Source organism: Ctenopharyngodon idella, chromosome 21 (genome assembly GCF_019924925.1).
Source record: "Ctenopharyngodon idella isolate HZGC_01 chromosome 21, HZGC01, whole genome shotgun sequence".
In the NCBI taxonomy this organism is placed as follows: domain Eukaryota; kingdom Metazoa; phylum Chordata; class Actinopteri; order Cypriniformes; family Xenocyprididae; genus Ctenopharyngodon; species Ctenopharyngodon idella.
In genome coordinates, this window is record NC_067240.1 from 29,098,054 (window position 1) to 29,117,714 (window position 19,661).

The window sequence follows — 19,661 nt, forward strand, 5'->3', positions numbered from 1 at the left end:
CGTGGAGCATCACAGAGCAGTGCAAGACGAGCATTTGTGGTTTAAAAAGTATATAATGTTTTATTTTTTTAGAAAATGGCCGATGGTTTCTCTAGATAAGACTCTTATTCCTCGTCTGGGATCATGTAGAGCTCTTTGAAGCTGCACTGAAACTGATATTTGGACCTTCAACCCGTTGAACCCCACTATATGGAGAAAAATCCTGGAATGTTTTCCTCTAAAACAATGGTTTTGCCTGTAGTATCTTGCCTTGAATACTTAGTTTTGATCTAGAATAATCACAGTGTTGTTTTTCCTGTGAGATTCAGGTCGGTTTGAGAAGTTGCAGACTCAGGCATATTTTCCAAATGACAGTACTGATGGCTGGATGAGTTTTAAGGTCATTGAGGGTCAAACACGTTTCATATTTCCTGCGTACTCATGCGAGCGGCTCCTTCTGCCTCTCACAGATTCATTGCACACTGTAGCTGTGCAGCCCTAATTCATTTTCACAATTCCTATTCTATTCTCATTGCTTATTAATAGTGCATCCATTAATGTATCTCAAAACATCTAGCAAACGCTTCTTCCGCATTGCATCTGTGTTCGTGTCGCCACACATTCATCATCATATACTCAAAACCCATATGATGATTTTCTGTGTCAGAATGTCTGAGCTGCTCTTTTTCATAATGACAAACATGACAAAAGCACCATAACATCAAATCTGTTACACTTATTCAAAATCTCTTTTTGCTTCCCTAAGACGTGTTAAGCTAGGTTTGTCGTCAGTAATGTCAAATGCCTTTTACTTTTTATGTGTCTGATCGATTGTGACGCCAGTTTCTTTTTGAATCAGATATTTGATATGAACTATAATCTGCTCTGTTCCTCACACAATACGATCTTACGATTTCAGATGATGGGGAAAATAGCATACAAGTGCTACTGTATAGGTGTTTTTTTCATTAAATATTTGTGCCTGTATGTACGGAACCCCGCACATGACATGCAGGAAAAAAAGTAAATTGTGCGCACAATTTACTATTTCGTTCCCTCGATTTGCTGAATCTTGCGCACGATTAACTATTTTGTTCCCTCGATTTGCTGAATCTTGCGCAGGATTTACTATTTCATTCCCTCGATTTGCTAAATATTGCGCACGATTTACTATTTCGTTCCCTCGATTTACTATTTCGTTCCCTCGATTTGCTGAATCTTGCGCACGATTTACTATTTTGTTCCCTCAATTTGCTGAATCTTGCAAACGATTTACTATTTTGTTCCCTCGATTTGCTAAATCTTGCAAACGATTTACTATTTTGTTCCCTCGATTTGCTAAATCTTGCGCACGATTTACTATTTCGTTCCCTCGATTTACTATTTCGTTCCCTCGATTTGCTGAATCTTGCGCACGATTTACTATTTCGTTCCCTCGATTTGCTGAATCTTGCGCACGATTTACTATTTTGTTCCCTCGATTTGCTGAATCTTGCGCAGGATTTACTATTTCGTTCCCTCAATTTGCTGAATCTTGCGACCGATTTACTATTTCGTTCCCTCGATTTGCTGAATCTTGGGCAGGATTTACTATTTCGTTCCCTCGATTTGCTGAATCTTGCGCACGATTTACTATTTTGTTCCCTCAATTTGCTGAATCTTGGGCAGGATTTACTATTTCGTTCCCTCGATTTGCTGAATCTTGCGCACGATTTACTATTTCGTTCCCTCAATTTGCTGAATCTTGCAAACGATTTACTATTTTGTTCCCTCGATTTGCTAAATCTTGCGCACGATTTACTATTTCGTTCCCTCGATTTGCTGAATCTTGGGCAGGATTTACTATTTCGTTCCCTCGATTTGCTGAATCTTGCAAACGATTTACTATTTTGTTCCCTCGATTTGCTAAATCTTGCGCAGGATTTACTATTTCGTTCCCTCGATTTACTATTTCGTTCCCTCGATTTGCTAAATCTTGCGCACGATTTACTATTTCGTTCCCTCGATTTGCTAAATCTTGCAAACGATTTACTATTTCGTTCCCTCGATTTGCTGAATCTTGCGCAGGATTTACTATTTCGTTCCCTCAATTTGCTGAATCTTGCGCACGATTTACTATTTCGTTCCCTCGATTTGCTGAATCTTGGGCAGGATTTACTATTTCGTTCCCTCGATTTGCTGAATCTTGCGCACGATTTACTATTTTGTTCCCTCGATTTGCTAAATCTTGCAAACGATTTACTATTTCGTTCCCTCGATTTGCTGAATCTTGCGCACGATTTATTATTTTGTTCCCTCAATTTGCTGAATCTTGCAAACGATTTACTATTTTGTTCCCTCGATTTGCTAAATCTTGCGCACGATTTACTATTTCGTTCCCTCGATTTGCTGAATCTTGCGCACGATTTACTATTTCGTTCCCTCAATTTGCTGAATCTTGCGCAGGATTTACTATTTCGTTCCCTCGATTTGCTGAATTATGCACACGATTTACTATTTCGTTCTTTCGATTTGTTAAATCTTGCAAACGAATTACTATTTCGTTCCCTCGATTTGCTGAATCTTGCGCACGATTTACTATTTTGTTCCCTCGATTTGCTGAATCTTGCAAACGATTTACTATTTTGATCCCTCGATTTGCTGAATCTTGCGCACAACTTACTATTTCATTCCCTCGATTTGCTAAATCTTGCAAACGATTTACTATTTTGATCCCTCGATTTGCTGAATCTTGCGCACAACTTACTATTTCATTCCCTCGATTTGCTGAATCTTGCGCAGGATTTACTATTTCGTTCCCTCGATTTGCTGAATTATGCACACGATTTACTATTTCGTTCTTTCGATTTGTTAAATCTTGCAAACGAATTACTATTTCGTTCCCTCGATTTGCTGAATCTTGCGCACGATTTAATATTTTGTTCCCTCGATTTGCTGAATCTTGCAAACGATTTACTATTTCGTTCCCTCGATTTGCTGAATCTTGCAAACGATTTACTATTTCGTTCCCTCGATTTGCTGAATCTTGCAACCGATTTACTATTTCGATCCCTCAGTTTGCTGAATCTTGCGCATGATTTAATATTTTGTTCCCTCGATTTGCTAAATCTTGCAAACGATTTACTATTTCGTTCCCTCGATTTGCTGAATCTTGCGCACGATTTACTATTTTGTTCCCTCGATTTGCTAAATCTTGCAAACGATTTACTATTTTGTTCCCTCGATTTGCTAAATCTTGCAAACGATTTACTATTTCGTTCCCTTAATTTGCTGAATCTTGCGCATGATTTAATATTTTGTTCCCTCGATTTGCTAAATCTTGCAAACGATTTACTATTTCGTTCCCTCGATTTGCTGAATCTTGCGCACGATTTACTATTTTGTTCCCTCGATTTGCTAAATCTTGCAAACGATTTACTATTTTGATCCCTCGATTTGCTGAATCTTGGGCAGGATTTACTATTTCGTTCCCTCGATTTGCTGAATCTTGCAAACGATTTACTATTTCTTTCCCTCGATTTGCTGAATTGTGCACACGATTTACTATTTCGTTCCTTCGATTTGCTAAATCTTGCAAACGATTTACTATTTCGTTCCCTCGATTTGCTAAATCATGCTCACGATTTACTATTTCGTTCCCTCATTTTGCTAAATTGTGCGCACAATTTAGTCTACATTTTTTTTTCCTGCATGTCATGTGCAGGGCTCTGTATGTATATTTATTTATGCAAAGTTATTTTTTATTTATGCCAAAATATATAACTTGGCATTCAAAGCCACTTCTGTGCAGCATTCAAACAAGTGATACAGAATGTGAGAATTTGAAGGATGAAAGTCGCTACAGTCCTGTTTCCTGATGAGAACACGATTATTTCAAAGATAGTTCAGTCATTTCTTAAAGCCTCTATACATTTACAGACAATATTAGGCTTAGACTTAGCTAAAACGAGCCTGTGTAGAACACAGACATATGAAAGTAAGCGCAGACATCTGAAAGTGCTGCTGAAATGACATTTGTTCAGTGGTGCGTATACTGTAAAAAGCCCTTAGTTTGAACCCAGCGCTGTGTCAATCTCCCAAACTACTCGTGTTAACACACTAACCCCAAGAACATACCCTCTTTTAATTCATCAGAGATGTTAAGGTATTAAATATGCATGGATTTATGGTGCCAGCATCCAGTGGCCATATTTGAAACCATTTCATATGTTTTTAACCTACACTCTTAGAAGAAAAGGTTCTGTCAGACGCTTCATATATAGAACCTTTTAAGGGTTCTATATAGAATATTGAGCCTTTTTTTCTAAGAAGACGGCATGGCCGGCAACAATACACAGCTTCATTTATTGAATTACCTCGAACAGTATCTTTTTCTCCTCAAAGGAGTTTTCTTGATCATGAAATGTAAAACAGAAAGGGTTAAACAGTTTGCTGTACACCATATAATAAGACATTCAAATGACAGCTATTTTTAATTTAATTGAAATGGCTAAATTAACTGTATCATCCATATGTTTTGTCGTTTATTTGTTATTGCACATTATGAGAACTTTAATTTGAATAAAATAAGAACTAATATAAACAGAAAGTAGATAAATAGATGTTTAATAACAGTGTACATCATATCAAGACACTGAATTAGCTGTCAGCTGTCTGAATCCTCACTGTACTGCTATTTGTGCAATTTTTTTTCAATTCCTTTTTATTGAATTATGAATTATGAATTATGTCAGAAACCATGTCTCGGACTCATCGATATGTCCTCATTTATCAACATCAGAAGTTTTATTACGTTCTTCACTGTATTGTCACTGTTTGAGTGGAATGGTGTATGTGTTCGATTGAAAACTAAACACTTGTCCTCTGGAGGAAATTGGCTGAGTGATAACTAAAAGCTTTCAGTGTTATCACATTCTTCACCATTTTGGGATGAAACAATAAAGGGTCCAACAGATTATCAAAAAATCATTTTCAGTTAATTTTCTCAATCAGATTAATTCATACAGCACCACAGGGAAAAAAACAGATGTCTTTTCATGGTGTAAACTATTAATGAAAGCCAAAGATTGTAACTTTGACAAACTTTTGTTCAATGAACATCTGAATATTTCTTGCAGGCATTTCATATAAATACTTCTCGATCTCAGTTTAGTTTTTCAGTACAATATAGTTTGTTCTATATTCCAAGTCATTCAAAGTCATTCAGTAGCTTGATGTGAGGAACAGATTGAGATTTAAGTTGTTCAGTTAAAGTTCAGGGAAATGTCTTTGGTTATGACTGTAAGCATGGTTCCCTGAGAAGGGAACGTCTCGCTGCATCTGATGACAGTGCTATAGGGAACCCCTCAGCATGACTGTGTCTGAAGCATGTGTGCAACTATTCCAATCCTGATTGAATAAAGCAACATTAGCTTCTGATTGGCTGAAGCAAGCCGCTCACAGGCATGCAGGATGTATGGCAAGGTGACGCAGCATTCTCAGGAAACCATGATTACAGTCGTAACCCGAGACGTTCCCTTTTGAAGGAACTCCACGCTGCATCTGATGACGATGCTATGGGGAACAAAATATCCACTGCATACTGACAAATGCCTGTCCTTGTGTGAAACTTTCTGGGCACAACTTAGGACGAGAGTACTTGAGACTAGTGTATAGTCCAGGTCCAGGCTGTAAAACCTGACAAATGTGTGCGGGAAGACCAGCCCGCAGCATCACACACTTCTTGGAGGAAAACTCCTGACAATAAAACTTTCAAAGCCGCCATACTCCTGGTAGAGTGGGCTCTCACAACCAGAGGCAAAGGAAGGTCATGTGCCTTATAAGCTGTAGAGATAGCCTCAACAATACATTTTCTAATGTTCTGCTTGGAAGCTGGGGAACCCCACCTGGGTGAACCGAAGCCTACCAGCAGCTGGTTAGATTTACATCAGTGAGCAGTCCAGTGGACGTAAGTCTCATGGGCCCTAACTGGAAAAAGAAAGTTAAGCTTCTCTTGGTCTGCCAACATGAAAGTAAGAGGATGAAAGGCCAGCAAGATGGTTGAGTGTGCTATGGTACTTTAGGCATGTAGCCTGGTCTAGGGTGCAAAATTGCTTTGACCCTACCTGCAGTCCAAGGGCTCGACGCGTGCCAGGGACAGCCCCTCTAGAACCATGCCCAGATCCCAGGCTGGAACTCTCGCATGAACAGCAGGCCTCAACCTCCTTCAAGTGCCATGAAGGAAACAAGTTACTTAATGGTGTCTCCCCAAAGAGCCACCGCCTAATGGTGCGTGGTAAGCAGCTATGGCTGCCAAGTAGACCTTAAACATGGAGGGGGCTAGACCGGGAGAAAAATGATCCTGAAGGAACTCCAGCATTGAAGTCCAACTGGTGTTCCATAAAGTGAAGACTCTCCACTTTAAGGTGTAAAGTTTCCTCGTGGAGGGACCTCTAGAGTTTAGGATGGTCTCAACAACCTCTGTTGAAATACCAGAGTTTAAGAGTTGATCCCCCTCAGGGGCCAAACCCACAGTTTCCACATTTCCAGTGATAAATTGTGCCATCTTGTCACAGAAGGTCCTTCCTGATGGAAATCTCCCAAGGAGAGCTGTCTGTGAACCACATTCGGGCCGGCCAGGGGTGCGTTTCCCAAATGTTACTAACATAGTTCAATGATTGGTGTTTCCCGAAACCATAGTTCAAACGAGCATTCGCAAACTGCATCGCAAACTTGAGTAGTTGGAACGACAGCTCTTGAGCTGTAGTTAGAAGAAGAGTTTCTTGTTTTTAGGACATGTGGACTTAATAAATCATTATCTTGAGCAAAATAAGCAAGCTGACTTGAAGGACAATGCATATCTTTTATTTCGAATATATACAAATGTCATTTAAATATTTTAGTTTGTCAAGAGATTTGAAGCACCGTTTTTGAAGAGTGCACATGTGTGTACGTGCTCTAGTACGTAAGAACGAGCCTATGATTGAATCTGGAAATAAAGCAAAATAACTGAGAAAGATGAGAATTAGTCCTTAGATGCCATTTCCGTAATTTATAGCGAACATCTAGCATTAATTCAATCTCAAACGGATTCATTTAAAGAAGTTATTACTCCACCACCTGCATGACGCCATTCACCAACATGGCTGAACGACAGGTTTGTGACAATACGGTTTCGGGAAACAGTCGTGACTAGCTAGCTGATTTGCTCAACGATGCATCATACTGTGGTAGTGAAGTAACGAGTTCTGTCGTTGTATGGGAAACGCACCCCAGAACGGGTTACTGGGAGTAGAGCTGACTCCTAGAGCTGACTGTGCATGCTCCGCCCCAGGCAGCTCACTCACAGATTGTGTGTCCCCACCCATAATGTAGTGAGGGCAGGGAGGCACACACAAACTGAACTGCTTATTCACCATAATATATATATATATATATATATATATATATATATATATTATGGACAGACTATATACACAGAGCACTTGCTGAAGAAACAGAAGCTAATGCTGCTTTGTTCCGGGTATCCTTTATAGCTTTCGCAGTACGCCGTCACGGGACAACATAGTGCCAATCAGGATTGGAATAGTTGCTCACGTTGCACACATACATTTTTAAACAGTGTGTCACGTTCTGTCTACGACAGTCCACTCAGTAATACTCTCTCCAAGATGTTTAAATGTTCCCTATGAGTAATTGTCTGTCTATCTGTTGAGTAGAGTATATTTAAAACTGTGAAGTAAAATGGCTTAGTACAATAGCACAATAGCTCTTCTCTAACTCTTATTAATTGTTCAGTGAAGCGAGGATCGCCCACGACTTTAAGTAACGTGAAACTGAAGTAGCGACAGATCTTTTCTTTATTGTGACGTATATCAGAGTATAATGGTTTATTGAAAAAAAAAAAGACTCTGTCAATCAGTTGCTGATTGGATGGAGGTGGATCTGAACGTGAGCTTGCAGTGGGTTTGTTGCACAAAAGTGCTCATGTGGATCTTAGATGCAGAATGATGAGCTTTAAAGTCAAAATGAAATGAACTGACGTCATTTTCTAATTGCATGTTGTTAATCTTATTGTGAATTATTTTCTTTTTTCTTTTTTTTTTTTACCTTTTATTTTTAATCAAAATGTCATAACTGGATCTTCCAGTAAAATTACAGACTTCTGTCTGGTGATGTATGATGGTCTTCTCCAATCATTTAGTAACCCTGTGTGCATAAGAGTTTTGATCAGTACAATGTAATGTTACTTACAGACTTTATGTTTGCTTTGACGTTGTGTTTATGTGCGTGATTTTAATGACATTACACATTACTGAATCCCATATCATCAACCTTATCAGACTACTTGTTCTGTTCAGAGTTGTTTTCACAGGGTGTTTGTTGTATTCTTACTTGTAGGCTATAAATTCAGAGTAAGAGTATTTGCTGTTCACAGTCACTTTTTGGCATCCTTAATGGGAGAAGGACACACTCCACTGAGACTCAGAAATGAGGATGTTTATGTTGAATAATTTTTCAAATTTGTAAATTAAACTGAACTGATCAACTGATGTCACATGTGTGTTTCTTTCTGTAATGTGTCAATAAAACATGCACTTGTAAAGTGGTCTTAAATTTGGTTTATAATACAATGGTTTACATTTTCTGTTTTACTATATGTAACATTTTTAGCTTTACTACTTTCCAATGAAATAGTTCTGCCACACAGTTATGGATTGCATATTAATTTCCCCCCTTTTCTTTTACAGAAATATGGAGGAGTTGAAAATAAAGTCAAGCTAAGTAAGTCCAAACTTACATATTTTTAAACCTTGATTACATTGAGTTTGTGCATTAACTTACAGAAGAAACGGTTCTATATAGAACCTTAAAGGGTTCTGTCAGACGCTATATATATATATACAGTATAGAACTTGTTAGAGATTCCCATTATGGGATTTATGGATTTAGTTTTAATTCATTAATTTTGTTTACATTTAATTTGTTACTTTTAATTGCATTTTTATGAATTAAACAGCTCATAAACATACTTTATACAAAAAAATAAAAATAAATAAAAAAATAACATGTTAAACATGAAAGTATGCAATCATTTAAGACATTTCTCCTTATTTGGCATAAAATTGAGCCAAGAACCCCAGGGATCTATATAGAACCACACTGAACCTTTAGAGTCTGGGGTGTTTTATTTGAATTCACCTTCGGCTTTGTTGATTTATGGCATTGTCCGTCATTTTTGAGTTCTTCTTGAAAGCAACACCCAACTGTGAGTGTTGGAGTTTGGGAAAACCAAAGCAAACTTTGGTCTTTAGGGATCATATAGAGATACACTATATGGGAGTTGTAAAACCGGACAGTGAAATTAACTAAATTAGTTAATTTCACTCAAACATTACTGAAAGTTCATTGTACTTATTAGACAAAAGTTAAGTGAGGTGAATAACTGAATATATTAAATTGAACTTTAACTGTATGAGTGCAGCAGAGTTCTAGTTCCCAGCATGCTTTGCGTCAGACTGCATAAGGAGAATACATGTTGAGATGAAGTGTTATTTTGTGTTTTTTTGCACAAGATTAAAATTGGGACAGATGTGATCATCTATTTTGTTGAGATTTATAGGGGTTTCTGTTAGGGGTTTCCACTGTGGTGAAGAGTAGAGCCTGTGGTTATGATGGACTGAGAAACTTTAAAATTAAAATTATACCTTAAACCTTCAAATTATATATACTGCATGTTGGTTAACAGTGCATATGCAAGTGTATAGTGAGAGTCTCTTTGCTAGTTACATTTGCACATACAAGTGTTTTTTTTTGTTTTGTTTTTTCTCTGTGTGCTGAATAGGCATTAGATTGGCTGCTGTGTGCACTTATGTGTGTCTGGTTGTAGTGCTGTATAGCAGTGATGATTTGTTTTCTGTATTGATTGCAGGGCATGCTTTGACATTGCCAAATCAGAAATAACCTTTGCACATCGTTGTGGTCATTTTATTAGAATTAAATGATTGTCTGAGAGCTAGCTAGCAAACTAACATGTCTAACATGTTACTACCCTTGTAAGAAACTTAATTGTATTGATTGTGCACTTGTAGTGTACTTTAAATCTTAAAAGTATATTTAAACAAACAAACTTGCAGATAATATATTAATGAAATAAAAGGCCACTTAAGTGTACACTTTCATGACTTTATTTTTTAACATACTTAAGTACACTTTTAAAAAGAGAACTTTGTATTGTCAAATATTTTTATTACTTTAAAATACATTTTAAATAATTATTTTTTTTTAAATCTTTTATCATGCTTTAAAGAAGTACACCTAATTTGATGTGGTGACTAACATACTAAAGCACACATTGTAAAGAATTTAAGGTCTAACTTAAAGTACGTTACCTGGTTGCCTTAAAATTTTGAGTTTATTGAAATTAAACATTTGAGTTAATACAATGAAGGCGATTGAAACTCAAAATATTATGTTATCTGAACCACATTAATTATTAATTAAGTTGATTCGACAAAAAAATAACAAATCATGAAAATAATTTTTTACAGTGCATATAAAGTAATTGAATTAAAGTGCAAAGTCGTCATTACAAATATATTTAAATACATACAAGTTTCAATAGAAATTACATTAAAGTATATTTTAGTTTATCAGAAATGCTTGTCAGTAAATTCATCAGTACACTTTAATCTTATTTCAAAGATAACAGAAGTAGTTATGAAATTACATATAAAGATGTACTTAAGTGCTGCTTAGTGGGTCAAAAGTTGCATTTAATATACTTTCAAACTATAATACATTTTTATTTAACTGTAATTAACATGAAATTAAGTGTTTAAAAACATTATATTCTGTTCATGCTTAAGTATATTCTTTTAAAGTACATTATTTTTGTAATAAATACTTAAATTATTAAAAAATATGCTTCTTATTCATGAGGGTGTTGGGTGTTTTTATGCAGGCATTCATCAAACCCAACATTAACATGAAACTTGTGAGTAAATAAGTGAGTAAATAATGCCAGAATTCTTGTTTAAGAGTAAATTATCCCTTTAGTGTCTAGTTTGGAGAAACGCAGCTGCTTTGAATGTTTTAGTGTTGATTTGCATTTGAGCAAAGGAAGTCTTACTTTTATGGATTTACACCTGATAAAAAGTAAGACAGATCAAAAGCTTCACAAAAATCACTCGGAGAAAAAGTTTCCCATCCTTTGCGTTTACAGACAGACAGCATCTCCAGTGTGTCAGAAATATGCAAATGATGTGCTGATTTCCCCTCAGGGACTAATTATTCACTGGCTTCGGACTAAACTTAACAAAACACGCAATGGCATGTTTGATTTTTCTTTCCGCGGCTGGCATCACAATACCTTCTCATGTGCGCGCGTCTGCGTATCGCGCGCGTTATCTCAGTTTCCCTCCCTTCCAGAGAGGCCTCTTTGTTGTCATGTCTGTGCATCTCGCTTCCAAAGGCTGACATTAATCAGACTGCCCCAGTTTCTGAACGCCACGCTTCTACCCAACCACCCAGCCACTTGAGTGGATGACCAAACGATAACAGGGCAGGCTGACAGCCTTTTGGCTTCCACACAAATCATAAATAAATAACGTGCTGCAGGCAGCACGCCGAAAAGGTCACTCAAGAAGAAAGACAGGAGAACGCTTGCGAGAAAGACCCCTTTTGTGGCAGAAACAATGCACAATCAAATCAGCGGCTGAACCGCCAGGATTCATTAGCCTGAAATCACAAGGAGAGGTTTGTTACTGCTGCGAATTACATGATATCACTAGGCAAAGCCCATTAAGGAGCCCTCTGCTTCGTTTCTACACTAATTGGAAGGGAATTCGATAAGGCGCAGCACCTCGCCTGGCTCGCTTACGCGTTTGGGTCATGGCGGTCCGTAATGGATTGAGGGTTCGTGAAAAAACGGAGGGATGGTCTTGTTAGTCTTGGTCCCCAGCCCTGAACTAATAAAGCAATCACTTCAGTCACATCCACATTACAACATAACACATGGTGAAACGGCTTTCACACAGACAGAATGATAATTTAAGGGATTCACTTCCATATTTAAATGCGGTTGTCGATCCTGAAACCTTATAGCGTATACGTAGCCATAAAGTCTTGAGTGGAGAGCAGATTGAAGCTGACTACAGCACTACCTTGTCTTCACACCATCTAAGGAGGTTTTGAGGACATTTTTCATGAACAACTGTGTACCAGTGTTATTTTGTACCAGTAGACTTTTTTATTTTTGTATTTTCTGATTTCACTTTAATCTTAATTGTCTTTGTCTTTTTTGTAGGTTATATATATATATATATATATATATATATACCCAGTACTGGCTTACCTACGGAAGCCCTAAGAGGCCATGGATTATTATACTTTATTGTTTTCTCATGATCTCGACATAAGTTGTTTTCTTGTGATCACAACTTAATTTTCTTGTGATCTCAACATAACAAAAGTTATTTTCTCATTATCACTGCTTAAGATTTTCACATGATCTCGACAACAAAAATTGTTCTCTAAGTTACAGGCAGCAGTATAGAAATAAATATAACTGGTGGGGTGTGGTACACACTGATCAGACATAACATTATGAGCACTGACAGGTGAAGTGAATAACACTGATTATCTCTTCATCACGGCACCTGTTAGTGGGTGGATATATTAGGCAGCAAGTGAACATTTTGTCCTCAAAGTTGATGTGTTAGAAGCAGGAAAAATGGGCAAGCGTAAGGATTTGAGCGAGTTTGACAAGGACCAAATTGTGATGGCTAGACGACTGGATCAGAGCATCTCCAAAACTGCAGCTCTTGTGGGGTGTTCCCGGTCTGCAGTGGTCAGTATCTATCAAAAGTGCTCCAAGGAAGGAACAGTGGTGAACCGGCGACAGGGTCATGGGCGGCCGAGGCTCATTGATGCACGTGGGGAGCGAAGGCTGGCCCGTGTGGTCCGATCCAACAGACGAGCTACTGTAGCTCAAATTGCTCCAGAAGTTAATGCTGGTTCTGATAGAAAGGTGTCAGAATACACAGAGCATCACAGTTTGTTGCGTATGGAGCTGCATAGACACAGACCAGTCAGGGTGCCCATGCTGACCCCTGTCCACCGCCGAAAGAGCCAACAGTGAGCATCAGAACTGGACCACGAAGCAATGGAAGAAGGTTTCCTACTGGGAAACCTTGGGTCCTGCCATCCATGTTGGTGTTACTTTGACACGTACCACCTACCTAAGCATTGTTGCAGACCATGTACACCCTTTCATGGAAACGGTATTCCCTGGTGGCTGTGGCCTCTTTCAGCAGGATAATACGCTCTGCCACAAAGCAGAAATGGTTCAGGGATGGTTTGAGGAGCACAACAACAAGTTTGAGGTGTTGACTTGGCCTCCAAATTCCCCAGATCTCAATCCAGTCGAGCATCTGTGGGATGTGCTGAACAAACAAGTCCGATCCATGGAGGCTCCACCTAGCAAATTACAGGACTTAAAGGATCTGCTGCTAACATCTTGGTGCAGATACCACAGCACACCTTCAGGGGTCTAGTGGAGTCCATGCCTCGACGGGTCAGTTCATATTGGCCCAGATTGTAAGTGTTTGAGACAGAGAGAGTGAAGACCTTACTTCTTCATGATCGCTATAATTTGTGCAGTATTGCGTGCGTTACTGACAAGTTATTAACTTATAAATGTTAAATGCTTGAATCAATGAATGATTTATTTTGCTTAAAAAATAGGCTTTCTGTTGTCGTTATGTTCTAACTGCTAGATGCTTGACTCATCAGTTTCATTACCGCAGTAGTGTTCGGTGTGATACTAAACTTGTTGCTTATTAAAACTAATGTTGATTTCACTGTATAGTACATCTTTATGTCGAGATCATGAGCAAATTAAGTCAAGATCATGAGAAAACAACAAAGAAGAAAAATAATAATCATGGCTTTTTGTGCTTCTGTACTAACCCTGTATATGATACCATTTGAAAGCTTAGAATCTCTATTTTCTGCAGATATGCGTCACTTTGAAATTTATTTTACACAAAGTAACTTATTCTGATTTACCTTAGTACTGTACATCAACATAAATTAAACATTTTAACTTTAGTTAAAGATAATACCTCTGCTGCACAGGCTTTGTCTTTATTTCAGAATCAGCCTCTGAACCTCTTCAACATTCAGAGCAACACACAGACATTACTGTGCAGTATCAGTCATACGTCACTGTCAGATTACTGCAGAATAACTCTCCAGAGGTGTGTAATTATATTATTCCTAGGTCCAATAAAGTCTTCACGGCTCGCAGTCCATAAAATTCAGAAACCAAAATCAGCAGGCCATCAGAAACAAATCATAATGTTGAATTATGATGGCCGAAGTTGAGCTTGTGAGTAGGGATGAGAATCTTTTAACCATTCTCGTTCCACTTCAGGATTTGTAGTATATTTGAAGACACAGACTACATTGTGTACACACTCTAAAACAAAAACAAAGATGATGCAAAGATGATTATTGTAATTACTATAATAAATGCATAGTATGTACAGTATATGCAGAACAGGACTGTAAAATAAAGTGCTAACAACATAACTCAAATGATGTTTGCAACTTAAAAGGGTTACACTTTATTTTAACCTCTTGAGGCGCACTGTCCAGAGTCGGGCTTGACGTCACTTTGTTTACCATGGTAAACATTTACTATATAGACTACTGTCTAAGAATGTTAACAAATTATACATCTTTTAAAAGGGTTTAGTTTCAATCTATGGTGTCTGTTTTATGATATAGATGCTCGAACAACTGTAATATTTTAATTTGTGTTGGGTGTGCAAATGACAACACGCAAAATCAAAACGGGCTCCATACCTTTGTTATGAAATAGCGATCGTGAAATGAATCCAATCTGTTGCAAAATGTCCATGATAAGCATCCATTGAAAAACATCCAACAGCACTTTCTGTCCACAAAAGCATTAAATCCATGAAATATTGATATATTGTCCATTGTTTACGTCCGATTTCGCCTGAACGATCTGTGCTCCATCATCGTTCTGCAATAAATTATGCAATCCGACGTAGTTACATACGTCATAGTTTTATTGTACTTACTCTAAGTACTGAGTAATATTAATTAACTACATGTACTTACTATAGAGTTACGGTTAGGGTTAGGGTTTGGTTTAGGGTCAGTTACTTTAAATTATGCATAATTTACTCTTATTACTATAGTAAGTACATGTAGTAACGTGTAAATATCTCACCTTAAAATACCCTTAAAAGGATTAATTACATAAATAAATTAGAATTTCTATCTTGCAACCATGCATTTATTTAAGTTGTGGTTATAGGTCCTATGAATTTCTTTTTTTTTAGTCTATATATACAAACCCGATTCCAAAAACGTTGGGACACTGTACGAATTGTGAATAAAAAAGGAATGCAATAATTTACAAATCTCATAAACTTATATTTTATTCACAATAGAATATAGATAACATATCAAATGTTGAAAGTGAGACATTTTGAAATGTCATGCCAAATATTGGCTCATTTTGGATTTCATGAGAGCTACACATTCCAAAAAAGTTGGGACAGGTAGCAATAAGAGGCTGGAAAAGTTAAATGTACATATTAGGAACAGCTGGAGGACCAATTTGCAACTTATTAGGTCAATTGGCAACATGATTGGGTATAAAAAGAGCCTCTCAGAGTGGCAGTGTCTCTCAGAAGTCAAGATGGGCAGAGGATCACCAATTCCCCCAATGCTGGAGCAATATCAGAAAGGAGTTTCTCAGAGAAAAATTGCAAAGAGTTTGAAGTTATCATCATCTACAGTGCATAATATCATCCAAAGATTCAGAGAATCTGGAACAATCTCTGTGCGTAAGGGTCAAGGCCGGAAAACCATACTGGATGCCTGTGATCTTCGGTCCCTTAGATGGCACTGCATCACATACAGGAATGCTACTGTAATGGAAATCACAACATGGGCTCAGGAATACTTCCAGAAAACATAGTCGGTGAACACAATCTACCGTGCCATTCGCTGTTGCCGGCTAAAACTCTATAGGTCAAAAAAGAAGCCATATCTAAACATGATCCAGAAGCGCAGGCGTTTTCTCTGGGCCAAGGCTCATTTAAAATGGACTGTGGCAAAGTGGAAAACTGTTCTGTGGTCAGACGAATCAAAATTTGAAGTTCTTTTTGTAAAACTGGGACGCCATGTCATCCGGACTAAAGAGGACAAGGACAACCCAAGTTGTTATCAGCGCTCAGTTCAGAAGCCTCCATCTCTGATGGTATGGGGTTGCATGAGTGCGTGTGGCACGGGCAGCTTACACATCTGGAAAGGCACCATTAATGCTGAAAGGTATGTCCAAGTTCTAGAACAACATATGCTCCCATCCAGACGTCGTCTCTTTCAGGGAAGACCTTGCATTTTCCAACATGACAATGCCAGACCACATACTGCATCAATTACAACATCATGGCTGCGTAGAAGAAGGATCCGGGTACTGAAATGGCCAGCCTGCAGTCCAGATCTTTCACCCATAGAAAACATTTGGCGCATCATAAAGAGGAAGATGCGACAAAGAAGACCTAAGACAGTTGAGCAACTAGAAGCCTGTATTAGACAAGAATGGGACAACATTCCTATTTCTAAACTTGAGCAACTTGTCTCCTCAGTCCCCAGATGTTTGCAGACTGTTATAAAAAGAAGAGGGGATGCCACACAGTGGTAAACATGGTCTTGTCCCAACTTTTTTGAGATGTGTTGATGCCATGAAATTTAAAATCAACTTATTTTTCCCTTAAAATGATACATTTTCTCAGTTTAAACATTTGATATGTCATCTATGTTGTATTCTGAATAAAATATTGAAATTTGAAACTTCCACATCATTGCATTCCTTTTTTATTCACAATTTGTACAGTGTCCCAACTTTTTTGGAATCGGGTTTGTAATATATATATGCATGAACAATATTGTTGGTTGATTGTATTTTCAACACCTTTTATTACAAGAGGACTAGCACAATGAACAACTCTTGAGTAATTAGACTCAGTATAACACAGTAACAGGTCTTTCTTTATTTGGAATCAGTTTTGATTGAGAGTAATAACCTGCAGCACTTATCCGAAGATCTTAAGTCGTAAATTACCTCTCAGAAATAATGAGCAGTTTTTGGTAAATGACCATTTAGCAGGCAAAACCCATTGTAAATACAGTATGTTGCCAGTGCAAGAAAATACCATTTTACCTTTTTATCAAATTAAAAATGACGGCAATCTGGTATTTAAAAACCTCTGGTATTTATTGGGCAATTATTTAAGCTGTTGGTTGGAGACAGTGACCTGAATCTTGTCATGCTGTGAGTTGAGACTCTTCTCCACATTTTACCCTCCCAGTCAGAGGAATAATAAGAAGTGAAACAGATTATATCAGTTCTTGGCCCCTTAATACAGAACGTACAGTCGATTTTCTTAACTGATGCCTGTATTATAAGCTGAACATCTTAATCACATTTGGTCTATTTCGAGGAGTCATGGCTGTGACTCTCATCTGTTGAAGTCCTTTGCAGCACTATGTCATCCTGCAGAGGACACGCTGTATCTGCATATCTCTGGGGCAGTGGAAATATTAATCAGAGACTGTCACGATGGGTTACATGACTCAGTAAACAGAGGGAGTGAAATGCCTGCGCACGTCTGACATCTTATCAATACCAAGCGCAGCAACACCAAGCCATTGCTATCTTTTAGGTATAATAACTTCATTAAAAGTTTTTTTTTTTTTATTTACTTATTTATTAATTCATTCATGCATGATACATCTGTGCTTTTGGTTACTATTATGGTGAAGAGTGGAGCTTGTGCTCAGGTGTTAAGCACACAAGAGACTTATGAAGGAGGTGCCGATGGCTGTTCACAATTATTGTACTCTTTGTATAGGGAGCGGCAGTCCCAAAATTAACTCTTAATGTTACAGTGTGTAACTAACAACCTGCATTTTGTCATATAAATGCATTGAACAAATAAGGAATTACTGGTCACCGCACTGCAATAGTGTAACAGAGTTGCAACAAACACCAGTATTATAACCAACGTACTCGTGACAAATAGCAACACAGCTAAAAGGATTCCTAATATCTTGGACCTTTTATTTAAAGTAGCTGCTTTTACCTGTTGAGACATGCCTTCAGAAGCACCTGTAAGAGCTGTGTTTGTGACGTTTTAGCTGGGGAGGCACTACACGCGAAAGGGGCGATTGCAAAATATGAGTTCCTTTACTCAAAAACATATATAACAACACTTTGTTTCAAAATTTGCTCTCCCAGTTTCAGTTAACAACAAAATAGATTTATGTAGTCCCAACATAAATGGATTTAGTAAACTTCAGTTTTACATTTTAAGTAGACTGAACACAATACAATTAAGTTGTGATAAAAAAGCAATTGTGTTTAGCTCATTTTAATTAAATAAACTGAACAAGCAGCAACAACTTTTTATTCAGTGTATTTTCCAGTCTTCCATAAACTTTCATAAAAAATAACAATCGATATCTACCTCATTTTTAACATAAGAGCGGTTGTGGTCAGTTGTAACTTGAATGTGCGAAGCTCTTTTGTCAAAATGACAAAAATCACTGAAATATTATCACTCAATGTTCCAGTTAATGAACATTTTTGAATCAGGCAAGGTGTTACATAATACACACATATATTACTACAGTGGTCTTTAACACGTTCGTAATATTGCTGCAGAAATAATCGGGGGTTATTCATGGACTTTGGTAGTAATTTGTTGATACTTTTACACTTTTGAATGTCCTTTTAATGTTTGATGGATGAAAGAAAAGCCAAATAGTTGGGTTTAGGTTAGGTCAGGGTGGTGTTAATCTCATCAGCAAAATTACTGGTGAACTTGGTAGATAACACAGGGTTTCATTTCATCAACAATAACAGGCTTGTGTTCATAGTTTTAAGTGTGTCATGATCACCAGCTGGAGTGCCCTTGGTAGCCACCAGAGGGCACTCCACCTCAGACTGTTGTCACTCCATCAAGGACTACATTACCCATAATCCTTTGCTCAGACTCATCAGCACTCATTGTTTTCAGCTGTGTCTCATTAGCCTGTTTAGCTCACCCTATATAAGCCTGGTTCATTCTGTTATTCTCTGCGAAGTCTTGTATGTGTCATCACTGCGTTTCTGAGTATGCCGTTGTTTCCCTGGTTTTCAACCTTTGCCTGTTCTCTGGATTTGCCCTGTTTTCCTGTCTGCCCTGGTATCTGTTTGGACTGTTTGCCCATGTTTATGACCTTTTGTCTGTTTTGTGGATTACCCTTTTAATAAATTCTACGTTTGGATCCTCAACCGCTGTGTCTCGGAGCAGTACGTGACAAAGTCTTTGCTTTCTAAATATCTCTTGAATTTTGATGGTTCCATGTTTGCCCTCGCTGAAATTTAATACAGTCTGGGTCTTCTTTTACTGTAACTTTTTTACATCTTGATGTTATATCTGAATATGCAGAAGTGCAAATGAGATTTGAGAGCTACAGTGGAGGAGAACATTACAAATGAATAACGACTGATGGATGGTGAGGCTGCGAACGGCTGATCTGAAGCAATATTCAGCTTCTCAAACACACTTTCCGTTCGTTTATCCACCCTGAGAAATGACAAGTCAAGACGACAG

General features: G+C 37.8%; 1 protein-coding gene across 1 annotated transcript in view; it reads left to right on the top strand.

The window, feature by feature from the left end:
* The window catches only part of fstl4 (follistatin-like 4), a 196,154-nt gene that overhangs the window by 12,182 nt on the left and 164,311 nt on the right, over positions 1-19,661 (top strand). Inside the window, exon 3 of the mRNA XM_051878653.1 lies at positions 8,709-8,742. Coding sequence (XP_051734613.1) covers positions 8,709-8,742 — 34 coding nt within the window. The remainder of the gene's footprint in view (positions 1-8,708; positions 8,743-19,661) is intronic.